General features: G+C 56.5%; 2 protein-coding genes across 2 annotated transcripts in view; both read right to left on the reverse strand.

Annotated features, from left to right (window-relative positions):
- Nucleotides 1–14,877, reverse strand: part of SCRT2 (scratch family transcriptional repressor 2) — a 240,779-nt gene extending 225,902 nt beyond the window's left edge. Inside the window, exon 1 of the mRNA XM_056107861.1 lies at nt 14,867–14,877. The gene's annotated coding sequence lies outside the window, so the exon portion shown is untranslated. The remainder of the gene's footprint in view (nt 1–14,866) is intronic.
- Nucleotides 1–15,086, reverse strand: part of ANGPT4 (angiopoietin 4) — a 36,359-nt gene extending 21,273 nt beyond the window's left edge. Inside the window, exon 1 of the mRNA XM_056107858.1 lies at nt 14,738–15,086. Coding sequence (XP_055963833.1) covers nt 14,738–15,046 — 309 coding nt within the window. The 5' untranslated portion in view covers nt 15,047–15,086. The remainder of the gene's footprint in view (nt 1–14,737) is intronic.
- Nucleotides 15,087–26,834: the final 11,748 nt, after the last annotated feature.

The raw sequence follows: 26,834 nt of genomic DNA on the forward strand, positions 1-26,834 counted from the left end.
AAATGGCAAAGCAGCAAGGGTCAGCGCCAGGCCCACAAAATGTGGTGCCTGTTACCCAGCCCAAGTGGGGGCGTGGAGAGGCCCACAGGGAGCAGAGACATGTCCTTCTTTGTCCAGTGTGCAGGTCTATCCACCAAGCCCGCCATGCCATTTCCTGGAGCCCTGTTTGCCAGAGCGGGTGGGTCCAGCCTGTTTCTCAGGGCTCTCCCAGCATGGAGCCCACATGCTAACACTCACTCCTTGGCCAGGGTTGCTCTCCTTCCCAAGAGACCGAGAAGCTGGCCCGACATGGGACCAGGGTCGTCTCAAAGGTGAACGCTGTTCTCAGGGCACAGTGCCTGTGGGCAGAGAGCTTCCACCCTCTGGCACACACTGGCCTCTGTCCACCACCCCTCCCCACCCACCCCTCCCCACACCCTCCACTCAGCCTCCTTAGAGGTTCAGTAGGGCAGTGCCCAGGCTTCCTGGGAAAACCAGTGCTTCCAAGGGAGAGCTGTGACCTCGGCTGGGCTCCTCCTCCTTACTCTCTCCTCCCCCCCCCTCTGCCCCTAGCACCCCCCAACCCCTCCACATACACCATGCTTCAGAGGAGCCCATTTTGTTGCAGTGCAGCATCCGTCCTGAAGGGAAAGCACTGAAGAGGGTTCACAGGTTGGGGGTCCTTGGATCAGCATCTCTGAGAATTCCTTTTGTTTGTCTGTTTGGGGCCCACACCCAGCCATGCTCGGGGCTTACTCCTGGCTCTGTGCTCAGGGATCCCTCCTGGCAGGGCTCAGGGGACCTTCTGGGGTGTCAGGGACTGAATCCAGGTCAGCTGTGCGCAAGGCAAGCTCCTTAACTAACCGCGGTGCTATCTCTCTGGCCTGGGGACATGTCAGAGAGGAAAAGCATGAGTTCCCACGCCAGGGTTCCCCCACTCAGAAACTCGGGGGTATCGCCCAGCCCTTTGGGTGGGGCTGAAGCTGCCTCAAGTGTGAGAACCCTGGGACAGAGGTCACGGGGGAGGGAATTGGGGCGAGACAAGCCCATGTGGGGCTTCTCAAGGCGTCTCTGATCCCTCCCTACCTCCCCTGCAGATGCTGTTCCTTCCACTCATAAGCCCCCCGCGTGGCACAAATGTGCCTTTAAATTAAAGAAAAGAGAACCCGGTAAGCTACCGAAAGTATCCTGCCAAAACGGCAGAGCCTGGCAAACTTCCCGTGTTGTACTCAATATGCCAAATCACGAATCACGAATCACGACCATCCTGTTATTCGTCGATTGCCTCGAGCAGGCAATATGCCAAATACCAGTAACACTGATGGGTCTCATTCTCCTAGCCCTGAAAGAGCATTGAAATGGCTCTTTTAAAATCTCAGGGCTAGGAAGAAGGAGACATTACTGGTGCCTGCTCGAGGCAATAGACGAAATTAAAGGAAATTAAAGAAAAATGAACCCCACAACCCTTCCCAGCTGCAGCTTTGATTTCTCCTCTCCTCTCATCAGAGCCTGGGCAAGCGCTAGGCCTGTTCTTACCTCCTTCTCCTCCCTCACCTTACGAAACAGCTTCATCCTGATATTTCGCAATACCAACAACAGCGTAAGGAATGATCTGAGATCTGTGAGTTTGCCATAATCAAGGCAAGTAAATATGTTTGTCCCCCCTGCACCCGCACCCGCTTACCCCAGCTCTGGGGGTCCCTTCACTCTTTCGCTCCCCTTTTTGGACCTCCCTCTTAAACTCAAGCATCTCTCCTTCCTGCCCTTGGCAGTGACAGTCACTGCCTTTTTTTCCTGGAAGCACTTCCCACCTGTATCCTCTCCTCATTTCCATCCTGCTCACCTCCCTGTTCTCCTTCTTACTCCTCCTTGACCAGAGTCCTGCGTTTCTAGGGCCCTGGTCCACTCCTAAGCCCTTTTTCTGTATGTTCTCCCCCTAGGTCACTGTCACTAACACTGTCCTCCCGTTGTTCATTGATTTGCTCGAGCGAGCCCAGTAACATCTCCATTGTGACAATTGTTACTGTGTTTGGGATATCGAATACATCACGGGAGCTTGCCAGGCTTTGCTGTGCGGGCGAGATACTCTCGGTAGCTTGCCGGGCTCTCCGAGAGGGGCGGAGGAATCGAACTCGGGTTGGCCATGTTGGCCACATGCAAGGCAAATGCCCTACCCGCTGGGCTATAGTTCCCCCTAGGTCAAAGATCCTAAATGGGAAAGGGGCAGAGGAACATGGGGTCTGTGAAGACAATTCAGGTGATTTGATCATTACAGCTGTCATTTCCTTTGTGAGGGGCACAAGCCACACACCACAGTACTCGTAGTTATCCCTACAACTCCCATAACAATAGAAATGAGAATGTTTTCATATCCCAGCCCAGTTGGGACAGTCTCTTAAAATGCTAGTCTTACAGAGACTTGGGAAGTTATGGACATTCTCCAGCCCTTCCGGGTAACACTGCCGTGGTGGCATGAATGACACTTTTAGTATCTGGATTACAGCACCATTGAATGTTGGGGGCCGCACCCAGAAGTGCTCAGGGATTACTCCTGGCAGGCTCAGGGGACCAGATGTGATGCTGGGAGATGAACCTGGACGGAATGCATGCAAGGCGAGCTCCTTAAGCCATAGTATTATAGCTCAGGACCTACTGCTTCCCCCCCCCCCCCATACTTAATAGTAGCATTCTGGGAGAGAGAGAGAGAGAGAGAGAGAGAGAGAGAGAGAGAGAGAGAGAGAGAGAGAGAGAGAACAGAGTTTAAGGCACACAATTTGCATGTGGCTGGCTCTGGTTCCATCCTGGCATCACATGGTCCCCCAAGCACCCCCAGGTACAACACGAGAGTCCCCTGAGCGCTGCTGGGTTGACCCAGGTCGTCCCTGGCACTGTGGGCCCTACCAGCACCACATCCTCTGATGCTTGATTGGAATGTCTGGCCTGGTAGATCCGGAATCACGGGGAGTGATTCAGTGACTCCCTGAGCATTTCTTGGGAACTCCCCCTGCACCTCCTAAGGATTCAGACTCCCAAGATCCTGAAAGGCTCCAGGCAGCGAACAAGTTCATTCCTGCAGCTAGACCTTGCCTGCTTCTCCCTGGTCTCTCATTATCAGAGACAAACTGAGGCCCAGGTGGCTACCTGGCAGGTCAGCTTCTGAGAGGGACTTCTCAGCTCCGCCAAGCTGGACTGGAGACTCAGGGTAGCTTGGGGACATCGCCAGGGAAGGAAGCTCCCTCTGCACCCACAATGGTTCCCCCACTTGCTCTGTAGCTGCAAGTGGTTGGGTGGAGGAAAGGCCACCCGCAGCTGGGGTCCATCACCCAATTGGCCACACCCGCCCACTAGCACCAACCCTGGGAGAGATAATCTGGGCCAGATGGACCCAGTTGGGTCAGGCTGGGGCTCTGGTGACTGAAGTCAGTCGGCCTGTGTGTTGGTGGGGGTTGGGTCTGGCCCAGGGGTCTGGCTCAGGGTTCAAGCACTAACCAGAAGGGCGGGAGGAGGGCCTCAGTGGGTGAATAAACACAGGCTGAAATCTGCCCTGTCCCACCGCAGAATTAGCCCTTCCTCATCTCTGCCAGCCTCATGCCAGCCAACTTGGGGCCAAGAAGGGGCCTGACCTCACTCTACCTCTTTGGCGCTGGTGCTGGCTTGGCAGAGGTCGATCTTTGGCCCTGGCCCGCGGCTGTACCCTGGGATGGGATCCTGCCTCTGCTCCTCTCTGCCTTAACGGCTACTTTTCTTTGAGCCTCATTTGCTCAGCTGGGATGTGGGGACAGTAAACCCTGCCCCTTGCCCGGGAGAGAGCACTTGAAAAGGATGATGAGGTAAGGCAAGGGGCTGTGGCAGGCAGGCCCCGGGGGAGGAAGTGGGGTGAGACAGACAACAGGGATGTCCACAGAGAAGGGGTCTGGGCGGCTGGGAGCTCTGTCCCAGGGGCCTTTCCAGTCGCACACTTAGGGCTTCAGCTGGCAAATGGGCATGATGGTGGCCTGTCCGTCCAGCGGACTCTAAAAAGAAACAAACTGCCGAAATGCACGACAACACAGGTGATTGCTGTTGTTTTTGTTGTTCTTGGGCTATGCCCCGTGGTGCTGCCCATCATTCTGGTTCTGAGTCAGAAGTGGCTGCTGGCAGTGCTCAGGGGACCAGATGTGGTGCCAGGAATTTGAATCAGAGCTGACGGGTGGAAGATAGGAGCCTTAATCTCTGCACCATCTCTCCTGCTTGGCCCCCAAGATGATTGTTGGGGGGCTGTCTGTGTCCACGGGTGCTGGGGAGGGCGTATGCTCCTGGCTCTGAGGCCGGAAAGCAGGCATTGCTGCCAGAGATAGAACCCGGGAGTACTGCATGAAAGCGTGGAATCCCTTAAGTTATCTCTCCAACCCTGATACAGGTGACCTTATGGGCGTCCCCCTGCCCCAACCCCCCCGACTGGGCCATCAGCCTCAGTAAAGCAGGGGCACTGCCAGCCTTTCCCCTGGTGCTGCCTGAGTGTTTGTGGTGTGGAATGAGTGAATGCTTTGTATCCCCTGCACCTCCCACCCCCTTTTCTGCAGCATCAGCTTGGGACTAAGCCATGCCACGTGGCCCTGAGCACAGCCACCGTGAAATAATAGCGAGAGAAGAAAAGAGAAAAAGATGTGCAGTGACCTCCCCACAAAATAGATCTTTAGGGCAAGCTGTGGAGAGTGCGGAGACAAGACTCATCCATCGGCAGGGAAGGAAGTGGGTAGCAGGGCGCATGAGGAGGAGCAGAGGGAGGACCACCATGCGGGTGGGATATCTCTGCAGAGGCTGGGGAGGGTCCAGAAATAACCAGGGCCCTCAGGCCTGGTGCTCCTCATCTCTGCACTGGCCTTGTTCTTGGGACTGTGGAGGGAGCAGCGGCCAGGACGGGGCAGGGAATGGTGGTTAATCCGGCAGCTCTGAAGGTTCCTCGCAGTCCTGAAGGATACTCCCAGCTTAGTTCTGTCCTTTTCTTTTCTTTTCTTTCTTTCTTTCTTTCGTTCTTTCTTTCTGCTTTTTGGGTCACACCTGGCATTGCACAGGGGGTTACTCCTGGCTCATGCACTCAGGAATTATACCAGGCAGTGCTCGGGGGACCATATGGAATGCTGGGAATTGAACCCTGGTCGGCCGAGTGCATGGCCAATGCCCTACCCACTCGCTGTGCTATTGCTCCAGCCCCCCCTCCCCACTCCCCAGCTTAGTTCTTGGCTCTCTCCCTGCCCCCATTTTCAGATGAGGAAAAGCAGCGCTGAGAAGAACCCATTGGCCGAGTCCCTTGCCTGTGAGGGGTGTAGTCTGGTGGGAGCTCAGCTCTCCGGGTTCTAGGACCACCCCTGGCCCTGCCACACTCATCGCCCCTCCTGGTGGCAACTAGATCCCCAGCTGGCTGCAGGGTGCCATGTCCCAGCATGCGTGTCCTGTGCTGCGCCCTCCCCGGACGTGAGCATGGCAGGTGGTGTCTGTGGCCTGGACCTGCCCTGGGATCGTTTGCTCTGGAGGAAGCCTGTGTCCCAAGGACATGCCGGGAAGCAGCTCTGGGCAGGGACTCCTTGGAGGGACCCTCCTGCCTCCCTGGCCGGCAGCCTCCAGCCCCTCTCCCCCACCCAGCCCCAGTTGTCCCCTCAGTGTCACCACCGGAAGGAAGGCCCCGAGTCACGGTAGCCCACACAGCTGCTCACGCAAAGGCGAGAGCGTGTGACCGTGGCAGGAAGTGGCTGGATACTCCAGGGCAACCTGTGAGTCCCGGCCAGAGAACCAGCACCCTTCGCTGCAGCCTCCAGGTCCTGCCCTCTTGCTGGGCACGTCAACCCTCCCCTCAGCAGCCATTGTCAGGCCTCAGTTTCCTCCTCTGCATGACTAGCTCTGTGTCTGTGAGCCCCACGGCCCAGGGCTGGCCCCTGCTTCTCCGCCTTGCCCTGGTGCCCGCCCTGCCGTGCCCGTCCAGGCTCTGGTAGCGGAGTTCAACCCAGACCAGACAGTTTGTGCTCTAGGCTCATTTGGAGAAGCCAGACTCAGCCGTGCCCAGCTGCCGTCTCCATCGTGAGAACCTGTCGCTGTTCTTCTTTCTGGGCCTGGGCTTGAAGCAGCCGAAGAGAGGTGGATGGGGATCCAGGGGCGTCGGGTACCAGGGGCCTTGTGGAGGAACGGGCTGTCCCCCTCTCAGCTCCACAGGCTTCTCTGAGCTCCAGCTGCATCCCTGAGTCAGCCACTGGCCCAGGTCACAGCTTTGCTCGGGGTGCAGTTCCCAGGAGCCTTGAGTCAGCCAGGTGTGTGACACCCGGACTCTGCAAGAAGCATGAGCCCCCCCACCCCCACCCCAGGTCCCAACAAGGACATCAAGAATGTGACATTGGAGCCACCTGCCTGGGGTCACACCTGCCTCCTTGCCCCCTCCACTGAAGGGGCCGTGCTCTTCCCCAGGAAGAGGGGCTACCTGGTGACAGACCTGGCCTTTTAGGGGATCATGAGGTTGAACGAGTTCATGTTTGGGCTCAGCATGGAGAAAGTTCCCTGTGTGCCCTCACATGATCCATCCCCTAGGAGATCAGGAGCTCCTGGGGACGGCAGCCATGAGGACCCACGGCAAATCCAGGCAGGCACCTGCCATCACCCCTGCTTACAGAGGCTTGGCCAGAGCCCAGGTGACACCTTGGCGAGGGATGGAGAAGCCATCCAGCCGGAAGTCATGACAGAAGGGACACGGAAGAAGAGCACCTTTGGAGGGGTCGGTGAATTTTTTCCATGGGGCTGCAGGAAGCAGGAATATTTTTTTTCTCTTTTCACCACACCTGGTGGTGCTCAGGGCTTACTCCCGGCTCTGTGCTCAGGGGTCAGTCCTGGTGGTGAGCATATGGGGTGATTCACGTGAGCCATGCGCTAGGCAAGCGCCTCGCCTGCCGTACTATCTCTCAGCACCCCCAGAAACCAGGAATTCAATTTTCTCTCTCCCTCTACCTTTTCACACATCTAAAATGCTTTCAACACCTTTTAAATGCACAGAATAAATTGCAAGTGCACCGGGAGAGGACTAGAGGACCGAACGGTGAGGTTTGCTTCGTCTGTCTTCACACCCGCCCATACATCCCTGATTTTTTGTGCATTGGAAATTAATCAGTGAGAAGCTGAGGAAAGAAAGTCGGCCAACGGGGTGCTGGCAGGGTGTGGGGAGCTCCACACTGCCCCACTATTGCCTCTTGATGCTCCTCTTTGCTTGCAGCCTGCCTTTCCCAGTGAGGGTCCCCTGGACTGCTGGAGACCCTCCTCCTCGCTCCCCCTCACTAGGCGGCCACCCTGGACCTAAGCCTGTTGGGCTGGACCCTGCGGCCCAAGCCCTGAACACCGTTTCCAAGTGCCAAGCAACTTGGGGGAGGGTATTCCCAGCTTCAAGGCTCCCCGGAGGGTCATCTCGCCTCTACGACCCCCAGATCTCTGGGCACTGTCCTGATCTGTCCCCAGCAGACCTGACTGGGGCTCCTGACCCCGCTTTACGATGCCACTGAGGCCCAGGGAAGAAAAGGCATTCCCCAAGGTCACACGAGCAGACTCCTGATGCAGGGGCACAGATTCACCCATCCCTGCTCGCCCCTATAGCAACTTGAGAGCGAATCCTGGGGGCAGGGGAGCCCTGAAACTGCCAGGTTGAGCCCCAAGAACAATAAAAACACAGTGAAACAATACAAAGCAAAATAAAATAAAGGAACCCTCTGGCAGGTTTACTTCAAGTGTTATCAGGCTCTGGCCTTGGCCGAGCGCCCACCCTGTGCCCAGGTCTGTCTGTGCCAGGCCCCACAGGTACAGCATCCGGCTGGACGGTGCTTTATGGATGCAGCTTCCCAGCTGGACTATGGAGGAGTGTCCACCATGGGCCCATTTCACAGATCAAGAAACAGAAGCCTGCAGCTCTTCCAAGCAACCTGTGGGGACCCCGTAGGGGAAAGTTTGGGGGCACACACCCCACCTCTGTGGGTGTTTCTGCAGGCTCTGGACCAAGGGTGAGTGGTATAAGAGTGAGGACATCCAGGTGGCAGTTCTGGGGTCCCCTTGGTTGGAGGTGCTGTCAAATCTCAGCTAAGCATCCTAGAGGAATCTGGGTCGGGGGCGGGAGGTGGAGTAGACGCAGCTGAGCATTCCCGATAAGGGCTGGGCTCTCTGTCCCCAGGTCCCCCCTGGTCATCCAGGACCCACAGAGAGGTTTTGGGATCTGTCAGGACCCTGACATCCCTCCTGAGAGTGAATTTTGGGATCAAGCAGCCAGGCTGTGCCCTCCCCATCCCCGTTCATGGCCCTGGACCCTGGGTGCCTTAGTTTCCCCATCTGTTGACAGGCTGGCACTCTTATTTCACTGGCAGACACAGGCCAGTGTCTGGCCACAGGAATCCGCAACCCGGTTCTGCCTTTTCTCTCCTCTCTTCTCCATGAAGGCCAGGTGGTGAGGGGGGCCACTCTGAGCCCCACATTCCGGGGCAGACAGTGTGTACAGGAGGGGTCCCTCGCACCCCACAGAGGGTCGGCTACACCCCTGGATGAGGATCTCTCTCTCCAGCCCCAGACCCCACATCCAGACCCTGCCAGACCAGTTCTGAGCTGGGGCGAATGCCCAGAGGCCAGCATGTGGGCAGAGGGGTGGCCGAGGGCCTGTCCCCTCACACTCCCAGCCCAAGGGGAGAAGGAGGTGGCTTGGGGTCCGGCCCAGCTGAGCGAGCGGAGGGCCTGGGAGGAAAGAGGCAGTGGCTGCAGCTCCGGGGGACACGGGCCAAGCTGCCGGACTGAAAACACGTGTCCCTCTGGGAGAAACTGGGTAGTGGGGGCTCCCTGGACAGCCCCCCGGCAGAGGACCTCTGCACTAGCCCGGTTTTGCCCATTTCCTGGACTCCTCACCCCATTCCTCCCAGAACCCGCTGTGGTCCTTCCACGCCTTCCACCCAGGCTGCGCTGCTCCAAGAGGGGCCAGCGACGAGGTTAGGAAATCAAACCTCAAAACATTTTATTCGGCAACCGGGATTCATTTCTTGTTTGGATAACTGAAGGCCGAAAATGCCAAGAATTTACAGGCAGCCTGGGGGTGGGGGTAGGGGGTGGCCAGGGCAGTTGGGAGGCCTGAGCCAGCTGGGGGTGGAGGGGGGGTGGGGGTCTCTGGCCGGGCCTGGACCCCACGCTGTGCTTCTGCTTGACCCGTGTCCAAGCAGGCAAGGCCTCCGACGACCGCGGGGCTCTGGGCCTGAGTTATTCTGAGCTTTGACGTCAGAGAGCGGGGCTGGGGGCTGTGCCAGGCCAGCGGGCTGCTGCCCGGGCCCTGAGTCCTCCCTGTGGGGGCCCTGGGGGCAGCCGGGGCAGGGGAGGTGGCCCTGCCAAGTGGCCATAGGGTGGTGTGTCCTGGTTTTCTCATGAGAGGACCTCGGGGAGGTAGAGGCTGGAGGTGGTGCGGGGAGTGGGGTCGGGGGTCTGGGGGAAGATGGAGGGGGAGGCCAGGAGGAGTAGAGGGAGAGAGGGGGAGAGGGGTCAGCCACACAAGAGGGAGCCAAGGGCCGGAGAGAGGGGCAGCAGGCCGGGCCCTTGCTTTGCACGGAGCTGACCGACCTGGGTTCCATCCCTGGTGCCCCGAGTCCCACCAGGATTGAGCCCTGAGCACAGAGCCAGGAGTAATCCTTGAACACTTCCAGCTGTGGCCCCCAAACCCAACCCAACAACCCTCAAACCGAGAGTTAACAGGACCCCCAGTGCCCCCCTTACACCACGCATGTCAGAGACCCACAGGCAGAGATAGAGGAGCAGGGTCAGGAAGGATGCTTGTTATCAAACCCCAGAGTGTTGGGGTTTGAAGCCGGCTCTGGCCTGGGGCCCCAGATACCCAGTGCTGCTATATTCGCAGCTGGGACGCTAGGCCACGTGGGGACACTAGGCCACGTGGGGACCCTGCCCCTCCGTGACGAGAGTGAAGCTTGATCTTGTTTATCTTGTGGGCAGACACCCACAAGGCCGTGGCAGACACGGAACTAGGCTGGCACTCACCGGGAGCACGGATGAAGCTCCAGGTCACCGTTCGGGCTGAACCCCGAGACTAGCTGCCTAACCACCACTCCCCCTGACCCAGGAGGCCACAATTCCAGTCACTGGTTTACCCAACCCAGGTAGGGAGGCCATGGCCCTAACCACTGCACCACCCCACCCAGTTAGGGAGGCCATGGCCCTAACCACTGCACCACCCCACCCAGTTAGGGAGGCCATGGCCCTAACCACTGCACCACCCCACCCAGTTAGGAAGGCCATGACCCTAACCACTGCTCCACCCCACCCATTTAGGGAGGCCATGGCCCTAACCACTGCTCCACCCCACGCGGTTAGGGAGGCCAGCTCTGCAGCTAGCTCCATTCCGCCAGCCCTCAGCACTTGTGGCTGCAGTTTTGCACTCAGATGCGGGAGGCAGAGCCCAGAGCTGATGTGTGGCCTGGCCCGCCGACAGACACAGCCACTCCAGACACATCCCTGGCCCGCCGAGCACCTTGAACTCCAGCCAGCCGCATGCTGGGAGAAGGGAGGGGCCCTGGGGATCCTGAGACAGATAACAGCACCCCCATCCCCCTCAGACCCGGCCCCTCACCTCCCTGACAGCCTCGGAGTCAGGAGAGAGACCCTGGAAACTGGGCCCCAGGGGTTGCAGCCGTGGGACTCTGCGGCCCCATCTTCCCGGCCTCAGTGTCCTCACCTCACTCTGGGGTGGGGGCCCTGGGACCTGGGGCTGAGAGGCCAGAGCCTCCCCTGGACCTCCCCACTCCACCCTCCATGGAACCCAGGGCGTCTCCAGCTGGCCGTGGTCCTGCCTAGCGGTTCTGGCGACGGACGGACGGCGTGAAAGCAGCTCACTAAGGGCAGTGCAGCTCACTAAGGGCAGTGTTGAAACGCGTCGTGTTTCTCTGGGGAGACGTCACGGCAGATGCCAAGAGCCCTCGCGTGTCAGAGACCCTGAGACAGGGCCAGGATGAGAGAATGCAGGAGCCCTGGCCACGGAAGGCTCAAGCGACCGTGGTTTGCGGGAGAGAGGGCGGTCTGGACACCCATCTCCCTGGGCGCAGCCGCCTGTGTTAGCCAGAAGAGGGAAGAATGGGGAGGGGGGGAGGGGCCGGAATCTCTGCATCCAGGGTGCAGGCCGTATGGGCAGGGTGGTCTGGACAGAGACAGACCCGTACCCCCACATCAGGGCTACAATCACATGTGGATCATCTCATCAAACCTCTAGGGAGGTAGGTAGCATTTTCACCCCGTTTTGTAGCAGAGGAGGCCACGGTTCAGAGAGGTGAAGCCACTTGCCCCAGGTGGCACAGCGGGAAATGGCAGATGTTGAATCTCAGCAGCGGGACGGCAGAGGTGAGGGGCTGTCACCTTCCAGGCTATGCTGTTGCCCCAATGTGGGGTCGGGGGGGGGGAAGCATTGTCTGTGCGGACAATGCAGTTGTCTGCTCTTGTGACCTGGGGTGACTCGTTGGCGACCCCAATAACCAGGGGCAAGAAAGGGCCACTCAACCCAAGGGGACAATTGCCTCGGAGAACACATGGCAAACACAGACCACGGCATTCTCCCTCTGGGTGAGCTTGACCAAGATGGATTCCCTCTTGACCACCGAAACAGGCTTCAAAATCCATGATGCTGAATCGGATCAAGGGGGTGGAGCCACACACCACAGTGCTCAGGGTTTACTCCTGGCTCTGTGCTCAGGGATCACTCCCGGCTCTGTCTCAGAGTTTACTCCTGGCTCTGTGCTCAGAAATCACTCCTGATGGGACCATATGGGATGCCGGGAATCAAACTGGGTTTGATGACCTTACCTGCTGTACCATGGCTCTGGCCAGGATTTCCACATTCATTGTGAGGTCCAGTAAAGAGGAAGGCTGGGGGGGTGAGGGTTGCATTTGGGAAGGGGGAAGTGGGCAGTGACTTTGAGGGGAAGAGGGAAGTGGGGACAAGGAAGTGGAGAGAGAGACTATGGGCTTGGGAGAGCCAGATGTGCCGGGGATGGTTTGTCCCCCTTCTATCCCCTGCCCTCCGCCGCTCCCTCTTACTCAGGAGAGAAAAGGACCTGCGGGGCAGAGAAGGTTGGCAGCACAGGAGGGGAGGGTTGGCTTGACCGGGTGGCCGCTGCAGGGACAGCCGGGAGGAAGCCTGGCTCAGCGTGTGGAGGAAGCCCTTCCCTCTGTGCCCTGAGGAAACAGCCCAGGTGAATCCAGAGTGTGTGCAAGGAGGCCCTTTTCTCTGCTCCCATTTCTCACTGAATTCAGTTCCCGGCTGGGGAGGGCATGGGCAGGGGGAGAGGGGGCAGGGGGAGGAGACAAGGTCAGCAGAGGCCCGCCTGGCACTGGTGACAGCTGCTGAAGGGACGCAGACTTCAAGCAACGTGAGACCCCCTGGGTTGGGCTCTGGAGCCAAGAGCTCACAGGAGGTGGGGGGAACCTGGGAAAATGGGGGCAAGACACGTGGGGGAGGGGCTGGGCAGAACGTGATGGGGGGCTGAGAGCTCCCTGAGGGCTAAGATCTCGGAGGCACCGGCAGGAAAAGTGGGTGCGTGCGTGCGACGGGTGTGAGTGTATGCGTGTATGCGTGAGTGTGAGTATTTGTGTGAGTGTGGCATATCTGCTTGAGTGCGGGTGTGTGTGGGCATGCCTGTGTGAGTGTCCGTGCATGTGTGAATGCATGCGTGAGTGTGAGTACAGGTGTGAGTGTGTGCATGCATGCATGAGTGTGAGTGTGGGCATACATGGGTGAGTGTGGGCATGCGTGAGTGTGAGCACGAGTGTGGACATACATGCATGAGTGTGAGTGTGTGAGTTCATGTATGAATGCATGCATGAGTTTGAGCATATGGGAGTGTGTGCACATGTGAGTGTGTACATGAACTGTGGGCATACATGCATGAGTGTGAGTGTGTGTGAATGAGTGTGAGTGTGTGCATAAGTGTGGACATACATGCATGAGTGTGAGTGTGTGAGCACATGTGGGAATGTGGGAATGCATGCGTGAGTGTGAGCATATGTGAGTGTGTGCACGTGTGAGTGTGTGCATGACTGTGGGCGTATATGCATGAATGTTAGTGTGTGAGTGTGCATGAGTGTGAGTGCGTTCACGAAGGCAGACATACATGCGTGAATGTGTGTGAGTGTGTGTGAGGGTGTGCAGAGACAATGTGGGTGGAAGTGTGCATTGAGGAGGCTGATGCTGGAGCTTCGAAGGTGTCACTGTGAGGGGTGGGGTACACACATGTACTGCAAGCTTGCTGTCTTGGAAAAAGCCAAGATGTGCACCAGGCAACCCTTTGAGAACACAAACAGGTAAAAGAACTTTAATTTATAATGATTTATATGCCACCTTTCTTTAAAAAAAAATGTTTTTGGAGCCAGAGAGACAGGCCTAGGGAAGGCACTTGCCTTGCATGCCTTGGCACTGCATATGGTCCCCAGCGCACTTTAAAGAGTGACCCCTGGGGCTGGAGCAATAGCACAGTGGGTAGGGCGTTTGCCTTGCATGCAGCTGACCCGAGTTCGATTCCCAGCATCCCATATGGTCCCCCAAGCACCACCAGGGGTAATTACTGAGTGCAGAACCAGGAGTAATCCATGTGCATTACTGGGTATGACCCAAAAAGCAAAAAAAAAATGTGACTTTGAGCACAGATTGAGGAGTAAGCCCTGAGCATCACTGAGTGTGGCCCAACTACCCCTGGAAAAGAGTTTAGATTCTATTTGTTCTTTCCTGTCCCTATTCTGTGTCACATGTGCATCCAGGCAGCATGGCCCATGTCCTGGAGTGGATGCCATCGGTCAGCACGGGATGGGCACCTCTGAAACCATGCAAGGAAGAAGGCACTGCCCTGGGGTGCGTGCTGGCCACTCCCATATCCCCACTTGGCCTGTCACTGCTGTCTGCTGGGGGGCGCACTCAGAGGGCCAACTCAGCCCCCACGCATGCTCCCCCACACTGCCTCCTGCCTCTCTCACCTTTGGCGGCTTCAACGCAGGGGTTCTGGCCAGCCCCTCTCGGACCCCGCCAGATGCCTTCCTGACCCTCATAGCCCCATGTCCAGGCAGTTCTGCTTCCCCTGTGCCGCTGGGCCTCACCTCGGTCCTGGCACGCAGCAAGACCGATGCTGGTGGCCCTGGCCTCGGGCCCAGAGAGTGGTGACGTCCCTGCTCGCTGTCACTCCTGTCTCCAGCTCACTCGGGGAGCAGATTCGCGCCTCTGCCCGACCACACCCCCGTCCCACCCGGCCTGCCCGGGGCCACCACCGCTGCTGGTGCCACAGCTCAGTCTACGGTCCCTCGGCCGGTTCTAATGAGAGCAAACCAGGCCTGCGTCTCCCTGTCCAAACCCATCCTTGTCTTCCGAGATGCTCAATGCAAAGATCAAAGTCTTCACAGGGACCCCAGTGACCTTGGCCAGACCCCCGTCTCCCCCTCCTCTGCTCCAGCCGCCCCTCCCCGCCCCCCCAATCACAGCCCATCGTCCTCGTACTCCAGCTCCTAGGACGGGCCTGGTCCATGCGTGGCCTGTACTCAGTTCACTCCCATCAGAGGATGAATGAACAGCCAGTTGGGGTTCCGCTGTGCGGCCTGGGACACCTCCCTGCCCCTCTCTGGGCCTCCTCAGCCCAGTTTCTTCAATTCAGAGCTGAGGCACCCACCAGGCCTCCTGGCCGTCCACTGCCCCTGCCCACCTCCTCCTGAACCCGCACCCCGATGCCCCCCAGCTGGCCCTTACCTTCTGCAGCCACTGAGTGTTGTTTTCTAGCACCTTTTCCAGCTGTCGCACCCGCTGGCTCGGCCAGTCCCCAAGTTTCAGCCCAGCAGCTGGCGCGTCCCTCTGGAGGCTGTTGGAGGCCCCGAAGACCTCGGGCTCCGGCGGGCAGGGCTCCGGCTCAGGCAGCACGAAGGTGTAGCTGCACTGGCCGTGCTGGACACGGTGTGTCCGGCGACGCCCACCCGCGTCCTGCCCCCGCCGCTGGGCTGCGGTCACGGTGGCCACCGCGAGGAGGATGCTGCCCAGAAGCATGGCTGGCTGGAAGAGCATCTGGAGACCTGGGGGTCCCGCGGGGAGCCTCCCCTGCCTGCTGCCTCCTCTGTGCTCAGGGGTCCCTGCAGGGACAGGGAGGACGGTGGTCCTGCCCTCGGAGCTGCTCTGCAGCTGCAAACCCCTGCCTGGCTGTGCTCTGTCCCGCGGCTATTTATACCCCAACTGCCACAGCTGCTCGGGCTTCCGCCCGCCTGCCCGCCCCCCCCCACCCCCGCACCCCCTCACCTCTATTCTTCCCCCTTTTCCCTTCCTTCCTCCTCACTCTTGCCTACAGGCTGCTCTCTCCCTGCCTGCACTGGCCCTGCGCTGGCTGACGCTGACTCCGAGTCCTTTCATTACCCAGTGGGGGCCAGAGGGGAGGAAACACACTTGCATGCGCACATGCGAGCACACACAAACACGAGCACACAACACACACTCACACACCATGCATCCTGGTGCACAGACACTCACCCACACGCAGGCACCAGCCCTGCAGTACTGCTGCCCCGTTTGGAAACTCCAACACCATCTGAGTTTTCTCTCTTTGCCTCTCTCTCTCCTCCCTCTCTTCCTCTCCCTTTTTCTCTCCCCCTCTCTTCCTCCCTCTCTTCCTCACTCTCTGTCTCTCTCCCTCTCTCTCTTCCTCTCTCTCTCTCCCCCCCCCCCCCGGCGCACCCCCCTCTCTCGCTCTCGCTCTCGCTCTCTCACTCCTTCTTCCTCTTCTCTCCTTTCCCCTCTCTCTTCCTCTCTCTTTCTCTTTCTCTTCCTGCCTCTGGCATTCAATCTCCCTCCAACCTCCCTGCACCAAGACCCATCTCAAGTTTCAACACCCCCCCCCCCTTGTTCATGCAAAAGCTTGGAACACAGGGAAGTGACCCCCAGAGAGAGCAAAGGGAAGGGAGGGGCGAGGGGGTGAGTCTAGGGAGCGGCAGCCGCCCAACGTGTCTCTGGGGGAACAAAAAATCCTTGCCAGGCCTGGGGAGGGTTCCCTCAGCCAGGAGCCGCTGCCCAGTCTCCCTCTTCCTGGTGGGAGCTGGGGGGGTGGTCCCCTGGGGGCCCTCGTGGTGGGGCCGCCCTGGCCTGTTGCTGGAACTGTAAGGAGGGGTGTCCTGGCTTGGAGCGTTCTGTCCTGGGTTCATCTTTGGCTGGAGTCTGTGTCTCTCCGGCCTGGGAATCAGGCAGCGGGTGCTTCTTTAAAAAGAAACAACTGTGCCTTTCCATTTGGGGGCAATACCAGGCGGTGCTTGGGGCTGTTCCCAGGATGCTGTTGGGGGTCGCACCCCCTGGTGCTGAGGGACCGGGTACCCTCTGAGTGACCTCTCTGACCCAGGCCGCTGGGAACCCAGGCAGAAACGCTGCTTGCTTCTGCCAGCTTTGGGGGGGCAGTTTCTCCTCTGAGTGCCCGGACTCTGATCTGTAAGCCAGGCTGTCCCATTCCCTGCCCAGCGAACATCTGCGTCTTCAGAGTGGGCCTGGAGGAATCATTTCACCAGCTTGTGGACTCCGATCTTGGCTCTACCACTCCCTCCTCACTGTGTGGCTTTGGGAAAACTTCTGCACCTCTCTGGGCCTCCATTTCCTTCTGCTTCCCCAGAGAAAAGAGTCCCCTCCGCTGAGGGTGTGGAAGTGAGTGTCTCAACGAGGGCTGGAGAGGGAGCACAGCAGGGAGGGCGCTTGACTTGCACAAGGTCGACTGGGGTTGATTGCTGGCATCACTTATGTTCCCCCTGAGCCTGGCAGGGGTCACTCCCAAGCACAGAGTCAGGAATAGTGTTTGAGCGCTGCTAGGTGCAGCCCCCAAACCCAAGGACACAAAACTTGCCTTGCTGTTGCGTGTGTCAAAGCAGTGGCGGCGGAGGGGGCAATTGGAACGCACTCCTGGCCTCACCGCCTCCTTGCTGGAATGTGAACCGCAGGAGAGCAGGACAGAAATCTGGTGGCCAGAACTGGGGGAGAGGGAGGGAAGGACTGCCTTCCTGCCTTCCTGCCTTCCTGCCTTCCTGCCTTCTCTCCTGGTTCCTTTCTCTATACTGGGGACTGGCTCTGGGTATTGTTTTTCTCCCTTTGTTTCCCTGACGCTTTTTTTTTCTTTTTTTTTTTTTTGCTAGCCAGGCTGCTTGGGGCAGCAACTTAGGGCTCCTCTGAGGCACTGAGCCCAGGTGTCGTGGGCTCAGTTGGAAAAGGAAAGGCCGCAGCTTTCAGCCTCTCAAACTCCCCCAGCATCCCGCTGCGTGCTCAGAGCTCCTTGTCCATCTCAGCACCCCCTGGGCTGCAGCTGTAAGTGGGCATCACGGCCTGTCCAAGCCTTGCAGGAAGGAGTGTGTTCTCAGGTCAGGCTTTCCTGGCCTGTCTGAGCCGGCAGGTGAGGGCAGCTGCGGTCAGAGCTGTGTACTCCCTGAGTTCATCCCCGGGAGGCCAGTGTGATGCCCTTCTTGACTTGAAAATGGGGGGTTCAGACCCCAGAGCAGGAGCGTGGTGGGTCCCAGGCACATGGGGGCAGGGGTGCTGGGACAGGCTCGGCCACTAAGAGGACTCAGAGACTCATCTAGGCCCTGGAGCCCCTAGGACCCTCCTCCTGAGGGGGTCACATTGTCAAGGGAAGTGCCAGGCTCTGCCTGATCCGATTGGAGGAACAAGTGGGGGAAGGAAATGGAGTTTCCTCCCCTCGCAGGTTCCATGAAATACCAGGCGGTCCTTGGTTATGCTCGCGATGCCCAGCCCAGAACAGCAGGCAGGAGAACCAGGCAGGGCCCAAAGCGGGGTTCTGGGCACCCTGCAGCCAGCCCAGCTCACTCTGTACCTTCCCTTCCATGCACCCCCCCTCCCCCCACCATGCCCTGCCCCCTGGCTCCAACAGCAGCTGTCACAAGTGACCCCAAAGCTGAGTGATTTATACGAAACATCACTATCAATTACTGGAGGGTTTCTGTGGGTGGGGGTACTTGGGGTTTCGCTGTCTTGTGAGGAACAGTCAGAGGCTGACTGAGCTGGGATGAACGAACCCACAGCTGCCTTCCCACCCTCCTCCCCCGCCCGCCCAGCACCAGGGCACGTCCCCGACCATGCTGGCTGTCTTTGGGTGATTCCCCCAACAACATGGCATCAGTCAGCCCAGCCCAGCTTCTTCAGGCCTCTTGGCATGACAAAGGCAGGTGGGAACACACTCTTGGAGGAAGATTGTAAGGATCGTGGGTACACCGAGGAGCTCACCTCAGGAAAACGCCACAGCAGGAAGCAGACCCGGCCACATGGTGCCCCCTTAAGTCCTTGAAGGTCTTCAGTCACACGCCCCAAGTTCGCCCCTCTTGTCTTTTTGTTTTGGGCCACACCTGACGATGCTCAGGGGTTACTCCTGGCTCTGCACTCAGGAATCATTCCTGGTGGTGCTCAGGGGACCATACAGGATACTGGTAATCGAACCCAGGTCGGTTGCATGCAAGGCAACTGCCCTTCCCGCTGTGCTATAGCTCCGGACCCTCTCCTTGAGTTCTGGCCCCTCTCTGGCACTTAGCAGTGGGTAATAAGCAGTGGGGTGACGCCCTCTCTGTTGATCTGAGCATTGGATAGGCAGTAGATGCTCCCGGTGAGCTGGCCGAGTGAATGAATGAGCAAGAGAATGTGACACCTGCACTTGGCTGTGCCTGGGGGAGGCTGATGAGTGGGAGACTGCGGTGCCGTGGAGCGTGAGTCTGGCTGACACAGACGCCCTGGCCGGATGGGCAGCTGTCTGACACCGGGTTCCCTTCTCACTCAGTGGTTTTACCCTGCAGCCCAGGACTCTGGTATGACTTCTGGACAGTGTTGACAAATGTCCGGTTGCTGAGGACCTTGGTTGTTGTTGATGGTTTTGAGGTCATTCATGGTTGTGCTTGTGGGGGTCTGTGTGGTGCCAGGGATTGAAGCCAGGACTCCTGTTCTCAAAGTGTGCATTCCAGTCCTCTGAATGCAGGTAGTTTGGACACAACAGTAGCCCAGAGGCAGAGAATTTAGAAAGCGGCCTCCTGGTACTGGGGGAACGAACCAGCCACAGCCCTGGGAAGCAGCAGGAGCCTAGCAAAGCTCAGGGCTTACTCCTGGCTCTGCACTCAGGCATCACTCCTGGTGGGCTCAGGGGACCAGCTGGGATGCCGTGGATGGAACCTGGATGGGCCCTGCTCTTGCCCCAACCAGAGGGGTTTTTTAAAAAGCACAGCACAGTCCTCCAGGCCCCTGCTTCAGATGCTTCCATTTTTTTTTTTTTTGCTTTTTGGGTCACACCTGGCGATGCACAGGGGTTACTCCTGGTTCTGCACTCAGGAATTACTCCTGGCGGTGCTCAGGAGACCACATGGGATGCTGGGAATCGAATCCAGGTCAGTCGCGTGCAAGGCAAATGCCCTACCCGCTGTGCTATCTCTCCAGCCCCCAGATGCTTCTATTTTCAACTTGTGCATTTTATTGCATTTAAAACTGCTGAAGTGGCTGACAGATCCCAGCAGAATCTGGCCTCATCACATTCCTCTGGCTTCCTCCTTGTGGAGCAGGATTGGTTCTGCTTTGAACAAGCTCCCCGCTCTCTCTAGCTTCTTGCCATAGCTGCTGCTGCAGTGTGAGTGTGTGTGTGGGGCGGGGGGACGGGGGGATGGGCGGGGGAAGGGGAATTCCGAGGGGAATCCCGCCCTCCGCCTCCCCTGTTCTCTGACTACCCTAGACCTGCTGTTCCCCCCCTCCGTCCACCCCCACTCCCGTTTCCACCGCCCATCTGAGCTCTCACCCTGCACTGTGAAGGCTTGTTTGCAGGCCCTCATCCCTCTCCAGTCTGAAATCTTTCAGACCAGACTTCCTCTCACTGTGCCTGATGCCTGTCTTCAGGTGAGGTTCAAAGGGAATTCTCATGAGTGTTTGCTGAGTGAATAATCTCCGCTGTAGCTGAAGCCCTGAGTAAAGACTCAGAAAATCATTCTTTGTCACCGACGACAGGAAAAGAAGGAAATTTCTGGGTGGGGCAGTTTGTGTCTCCTCATCCATTACTTAAAACATCACCCGCCTCTGTCCTCCTCCCCCACCCCCACTCTGGTTTATTTTCACTTTTCTGGTCTGTTGGAAGCATGGAGGCAGAGGTTAGGGTAAGTGCTGATATCCATCTGGAGGATTTGGCTTTGGCTTAAAGGGCTTGAGGTGAAGAGAGAATCGGTTGGCAGACACGCTGAATTGTGTAGGGGGTAGGGGAACCAGTTTTAGGCACAGCTAGATCCAGGTGCTCAAATGATAATAGGAATCTTTTAATTCCCCCCTACCCCCTTTTTGACCTCAGCTCCTGCCCTAGTTTTTCCTCTTTGTGCTTCATCTTCTCCAAGTTCCCACCACTGTCACTTCCTCCACTGGTGGCAGTAGTGCCAGTCTCTTCATTCAGCAGCCCCACAGGAACAGATGCTTCTCCCTGACAGCAAGGGGGATGCTTCTGGGGTGAGAGGCACAGGATACTTTGGATGGTCAGGGTGGACCCAGTGTCCTGACTCATAACCCTGAAGTAGGGTCTTTTTTCATGGACCTAAAGTGATAGGGAGGGCTGGAGCGATAGCACAGTGGTAGGGCATTTGCCTTACAAGCAGTCAACATGACCGACCCGAGTTCGATCCCTCCGCCCCTCTCGGAGAGCCCGGCAAGCTACCGAGAGTATCTCGCCCGCACGGCAGAGCCTGGCAAGCTACCTGTGACATATTTGATATGCCAAACACAGTAACAACAAGTCTCATGATGGAGACGTTACTGGGCCCGCTCGAGCAAATCGATGAACAACAGAAGGACCATGCTATGTGGACCGTGCTAAAGTGATAGGGAGAGAGGAAGGACAGTCCTCAGACAGCTCTGTGCAGAGTGACCAAAAGGGGAGGTGGCTCTTGGTGGTTGCAGAACCCCTGTCTACTGGCTGCTGCATTCTGGCCACTCATTCCTTATTTTCTGTGCTACCCGCTCCTGGGAAGAGAGAGAGGTAATGCAGACTCATTCCTAGAGAGTCACTTGTGGAATTGGGGCCCCTCAAATAGTTGGAATCATAGAAGATAGAGCCGCAAGTTGGAGCCCTCCCTCCCAGCGTCCACTGGACACCCAGCCCCTCCCCCGCCCCTAGCTTGCTGCATTTCTGAAGCTGCAGAATTGGAGGGGCAGCAGAAGCACGCCTGGAGACTCCCAGACTTTGCTCTTCATGTCCCTAAGGTTTTTAGGATATCTCGTGCCACTGAGGCATTGCGGCAAGTCCTGGGACAGCCAAGAACCTCCCAAAATGGTCAGCCAAGTGTCCTTGACAGGTGAACCTTTGGCATTGTCACAGGGTCCCCATGAGTCTTTCCACCCAACTATAGCCTGTAAACTATTCTTTACCTCCAGTTTCTAGCCGAACACACAGAATTGAGAGTTCCCTGGGATCAGGACTGACTCTATGCCACAGCTTCTCTGCTGGTGCTCAGAGACCCTGGGTCTCTCTACTGCTCCGAGGCAGTGCTGTAGGACACAACAACAGAGCTGGAAGCAGTTCTAGCTCCCCCTGGCGGTGCTCAGGGGCCACCAGGAATGCATCCAGTGGCTTCTGGGCCATGCAGCGGGTCCAACTCAAGGCTCACACAGGCAAGGCCTGAGCTCCAGCTCTTGGAGTGATCTCCTGCTCCCCCAGGGCTAAGAGCTGAGACCACTCTATTTTTTGAAGGGGAGAAGGGTCACACTCAGCAATGCTCAGGGATCACTCCTGGCTCTGCACTCAGGAATCACTCCTGCCGGTGCTTGGGGGACTCCTGGCACTGAATCTTCATCCCACTCCAGTAAGCGAGACTTGGTTCCCTCATCCCTAAATTGGGAAGAAAAAGATGACGCTGGTGGGAGTCTTCTTATCACGAGCAATGAAGAACCCCAACACAGAGTGGTTGAAGACCATGGTAACCCCTGTTTTACTTAGAAACATGCAAATTTGGCCAGGTTTGGTGGGGATGCCTCTTTTGTCTTTTGACCCCTTTGACAACTGCTAGAGCAGCTTAAAGATGAGGCAGAAAAATAAATATAAAAAAAAATTTAAAAAAAACAAAACAAAAAAACAAAGATTAGGCGGGACTCATCAGAAAGCACTTTCGCTCCAGCTACATGGCATATTCGCTCAGCTCCAAACAACACCTCTACTGGTTTTCTTGCAGCTGGTGGCTGGGTTCCCGGGGGAGCACGTCGAGAGTCAGGCAGGAAGGCAGATGGCCTGTGGCGACCCAGCATGGAGAACCACATGGGGCCAGCCCTTCGACAGTCTGTTCACAGAGGCGGTCACAAGGTCCCAGCCAGCTGCAAGGCTGCGACAGGCTCTTGGTGGGCGGGACTAGGTCTGGGGAGAGCATGTGGAACGGGGGATACCATGGCCATTTCTGGGTTGTTCATCCTTCTAGAAAGGGTAGGGTGAGACTGTGCCCAAGAACAGGGATCCCCCACTTTTCAAAAGTTTGAATTTTATTTATTTTCTCTCTCTCCCTTTCTCTCTCTTTTTATTATTTTTTTGGGGGGGAGGGGGGCTATACTCAGAAGTACTTAAGGATCATGCCTGGCTATACACAGGGCACTGTTTGGGGTGCTGGGGATGGAATCTGTGTTCAGCATGTGCAAGGGAAAATATCTTACCCGCTATACTGTCCCTCTGGCCCTCAAAAGTTTGCCCTGGGCTTTTATCCAAACCTACATCGGCACTAGTTTGGGGAATGGAGAGAAATCCAAAGAGAATTTTTTCATTGCTCCTGTGAAAAGCAAAGCCTCGCTTTGGGTGCTTTTTTAGAGACAGTGGTCACCCAGGCAGCAAGAGGCAGAGTCTGGACAGACGGTACAGCGGGGAGGGCACTTGCCTTGCACACAGCAAAGCCAAGTTCAAACCCTGGCATCTCATAGGGTCTCCCGAGCCCCACCAGAAGTGAGTCCTGAGTGAAGATCCAGGAGTCCTGAGCACTGCTGGGTGTGGCCCCCAAACCCACAGCAAACCGAGCAATAAAGAGCGGCGGCACCAAGCTCTCCTGGGCACAGTTCTCTCCAGACTCCTCGTGATCACTGTGTGACCAACGGGGAGTGTGAATTTAGGTTTGATGTCCTATTGGGCATAAGTTGATAGGTTATTTGGAGGGTCTGGGAACACTTGAAAGTTTTCTCCACAGGGTGAGGGAGATAGCTCAGGGTCAAGGAAGCATGCCTGTGTGTGTGTGAGGACCTGAGTTTGTGCCCCAGCACTGCATGACCTCCTGGGCACTGTTGGGTGTAGTCCTGGTGACCCCTGAGCACTGCTGAGGTGGCCCTGGTGGTGTCCAGCACCGCTGGGACCAAGTAGCCCTCCCTTGCCAGACTTCAGCATTGATCTGTTTTGTCTGGTTGGCCAGATAGCTGTGGGTGAACCCTGGACTCCTCTTAGCACTGCTTGGGGGGAGGCTCCCCAAGATTTTTCCCCACCATAAATGAATGGCAATTGCTTCTCAGCTTTCCACCACCTAGGCTTACAAAAGATTCCCTAAAGCACACTCCCCATGCAGACAGCTGGGGAAATCTGTGTGTAAGCAGACGCTCAAGAGTTGGTTGTCATTGTTATTATCCTTGCTTACGAGCGAGAAGATGCAGCATCTCTCTCTGCGTGAAAATGACTGATCCGCTCAACTCAGGGCATTGTTTAAAAGGGACAGGTAGGGGCTAGAGCGATAGTACAGCAGGTAGGGAGGGCATTTGCCTTGCACGTAGCCGACCTGGGTTTGATTCCCAGCATCCCATATGGTCCCCCGAGCACCGCCAGGAGTAATTCCTGAGTGCAAAGCCAGGAGTAACCCCTGAGCATAGCCAGATGTGACCCAAAAAGAAAACAAATAAAATGAAGAGGTATTGGGGTTCTTGGGGGAGGGAGGTGGGGATGCTGGTGATAGGTGTAGTGTTGGAATTATGTGTATAAGAAACCATTGTCGGTGGTATTATAAACCAGAGACTCTCAATCACTGCACTGTAGCACTGTCCTCCCATTGTCCATCCATTTGCTTGAGCGGGCCCAGTAACGTCTCCAATTTTTTGAGACTTGTTGTTTCTATGTTTGGCATATTGAATGTGTCATGGGTAGCTTGCCAGGCTTTGCCGTGCAGTCGAGATACTCTTGATAGCTTGCTGGGCCCTCTGGGAGGGGCAGAGGAATCAAACCCAGCTTGGCTGGGCCGGCTGCGCGCAAGGCAAACCCCTACTGCTGTGCTAATCAATGAAAAAAAAAATTTTGAAAGAGAAAGAAAATATTCTTAGGTGTAACAGGTGATGGGACTATTTCTCTTAACTGTTGGAGAAATTGTCCCAGAAATGTCCTGAGACTTGTCGAATGTCACCCACCACATTAGCACCCAGCCCTGACGGACAGATGCGGGGCACGGCTGTCTCTGCCATGAGCTCCACTGACTCCCAAGACAGCCACTCTGGCCTCAGTTTCCCCTCTCAATAATGTGAGGAGTGGGCTCTGCTCCCAGAGGCACAAGGGAACAGAGTGGCGGACAGGCCCCTTTGGCAATGCTGCTCAGCCAGAGCCTATGGCCCTCCCATCCTCTCTCGCCCGCCTCCGGGCTGCATCTGGCACTCACTCCAGAACGTGAGGGACAAGCCTGCCAGGGGTGAGCGCAGATCTATTTTGGAACCTGGGGCCCCTTGGAGGCCCAGAGGAGCCTGTGACCCAGAGAACCAGCAGGGCCCTCTATTTTGTTTATTTTTCTTAAATGAGCACAGCATGTCCCTACTAGGGACATGAAAAGTCAGAAAATATATATTTGTAAGAGAGAAAAAAAATATTGTCTCTGTTTAAACTGCTGGAGGCACAAATTCCAACTTACATCTAGACTCTTTCTCCCCTGCCACCCCCTCTCCCCCCCCACCCCCATCACTTGCATCTATGTCCAGAGGCATATTTTGGGGTGGGGAGTAGAATTTCTAGCAAAAAGAACATGGTTGAAATCGCATTTTATTTGACTTATTTTGGATTTTTGTCTTATGGAAAAAGAAATCAGGAACGAGTGTCGGGTATAACAATGCATCACTCTGAATGCACATGGCAACATTTTACATTTGTCTCAGCGTTTTCAAGAAATAATTTTTTTTCCAGCTCTTTGGGTCATACCCAGCCATGCTCAGGGATTACTCCTGGCTCTGAACTCAGGAATTACTCCTGGTGGTGCTCAGAGGACCATATGGGATGCTAGGGATTGCCCCTGATCTGCCACATGCAAGGCAAATGTTCTACCCACCGTACTATTGCTCTGCTCCCAAGAAATGAAATGTTATTAGAGATCAAGTTGGTGTCCCTCACCGTCTCCTTCCCAGTCTCATGTTCGCTCCTGCTCTGCCCAGAGGTCCACACATAAGCATCCATAAGTGATACGCTCTGTTTCTGTCTTCCAGTCTTGATGCTAGGCTAGGAAGTTGCATACAATGTCCTGCTCGATGCTACTTTCCAGATCTTTCCAAATTACCCAGAGTTGGTGACCAGATCATGTTCCTTTTGCGGTTCTGCAGAATTGCATCATGTAATCACAGCCTCTGTTTCGCCAACTCTTGCCAGATGGACATTTAAGTCAACCCAACTCCTCTGTTACTGCCAATGAGTCTATTTTATTATGTGCAGCCCTGTGTCCACGAGGAAGATACCAATCTAGCAGATCTTCTCGTGGAACATGAATCTATGCATAGCCAGCCTGCCCAGATCACCAAATCCTGTTCCCAAGAGGTAGGAGTTACCCCCCACCCCCCATCCCCCACCGGCAGCGCGGAGCTCTGGAGATCCACTGTCCTGCCATCCCTTGCTGTCATCTTACTGGCATTCCAGTGTCTCTGAAGTGGCACTTGCATTCTACAGTCTGCCTTTCTCCTTAAGATTCTATTGTGAGTTATTTTCTTCAGCAGAAGCTTCTTTTGTCAGAACACTTTGGTTTGTTTGTTTTTTGTTCTGTTTGGGGGCCACACCTGGAGATGCTCGGGGTCACTCCTAGCTCTGCACTCAGGAATTGCTCCTGGTGGTGCATGGGGGACCACATGAGGTGCCAGGATCGAACTTGGGTCGGCCACATGCAAGCCAAACACCCCTCCCCGTTGTACTATCTCTCCAGTTCCTAGAATACGTTTAATGGTGGCATTAGCCTCCCACAGTCACTTGCTGGCATTTTCTTAGCTGTTGTTGGACACTGGGCTTTTTTGGTGTGTGTTTGCAGGAAGCTGGGGCTGCAGACTCTCGCTTTCCCTATGTGACTTTGCAGCTCCTCCCCTTGAAGGTAGGTTAGGTCAGGAATGTCGCTTTGGTCAGTTAGGACATCTCCCATTGTGATGCTCCAAAGTCTTGTAGGGACAGGGCACGGGACCTCCTCTCTGGCTCTCCTGAAACCCTGACACCACTCTAGTTAGCTAAACGATGAGAGACAGGTGGTCCAGGGTCCATGTCAGCCCTGTGAGCATTGAACCAACACCCAGATCAGAGTGAGGCCCCTGTGGCCATTCAGCCCATACCAAAATAGTCCAATTGAGCAACATGGGAAATACTAAATGCTCTTAAATTACTGCACTTGGGGAATGGTCTAGTAGTTGTGAAGTGCCTTTCTGTGCCCTGGTGAAGTCCTGCAGGTGTTCAAAGGCAGAGAAACAACAAGTCGAGGGCAGTAAGAGCTCCTTGTGACTGTGAACCTTGAACTCTAGACGCCAGGGTCACATGAAGATCAGATGAGATAGTGCATGTCAGTAGCTCCCATATATAGGACTCCATACCCAGGGGCCCCTAAGAGAGGTGCCTTGTGGACTTCCTTTTTTCCCTTTA

This window comes from Sorex fumeus, unplaced genomic scaffold (assembly GCF_029834395.1).
Source record: "Sorex fumeus unplaced genomic scaffold, SorFum_2.1 ptg000178l, whole genome shotgun sequence".
Lineage (NCBI taxonomy): Eukaryota > Metazoa > Chordata > Mammalia > Eulipotyphla > Soricidae > Sorex > Sorex fumeus.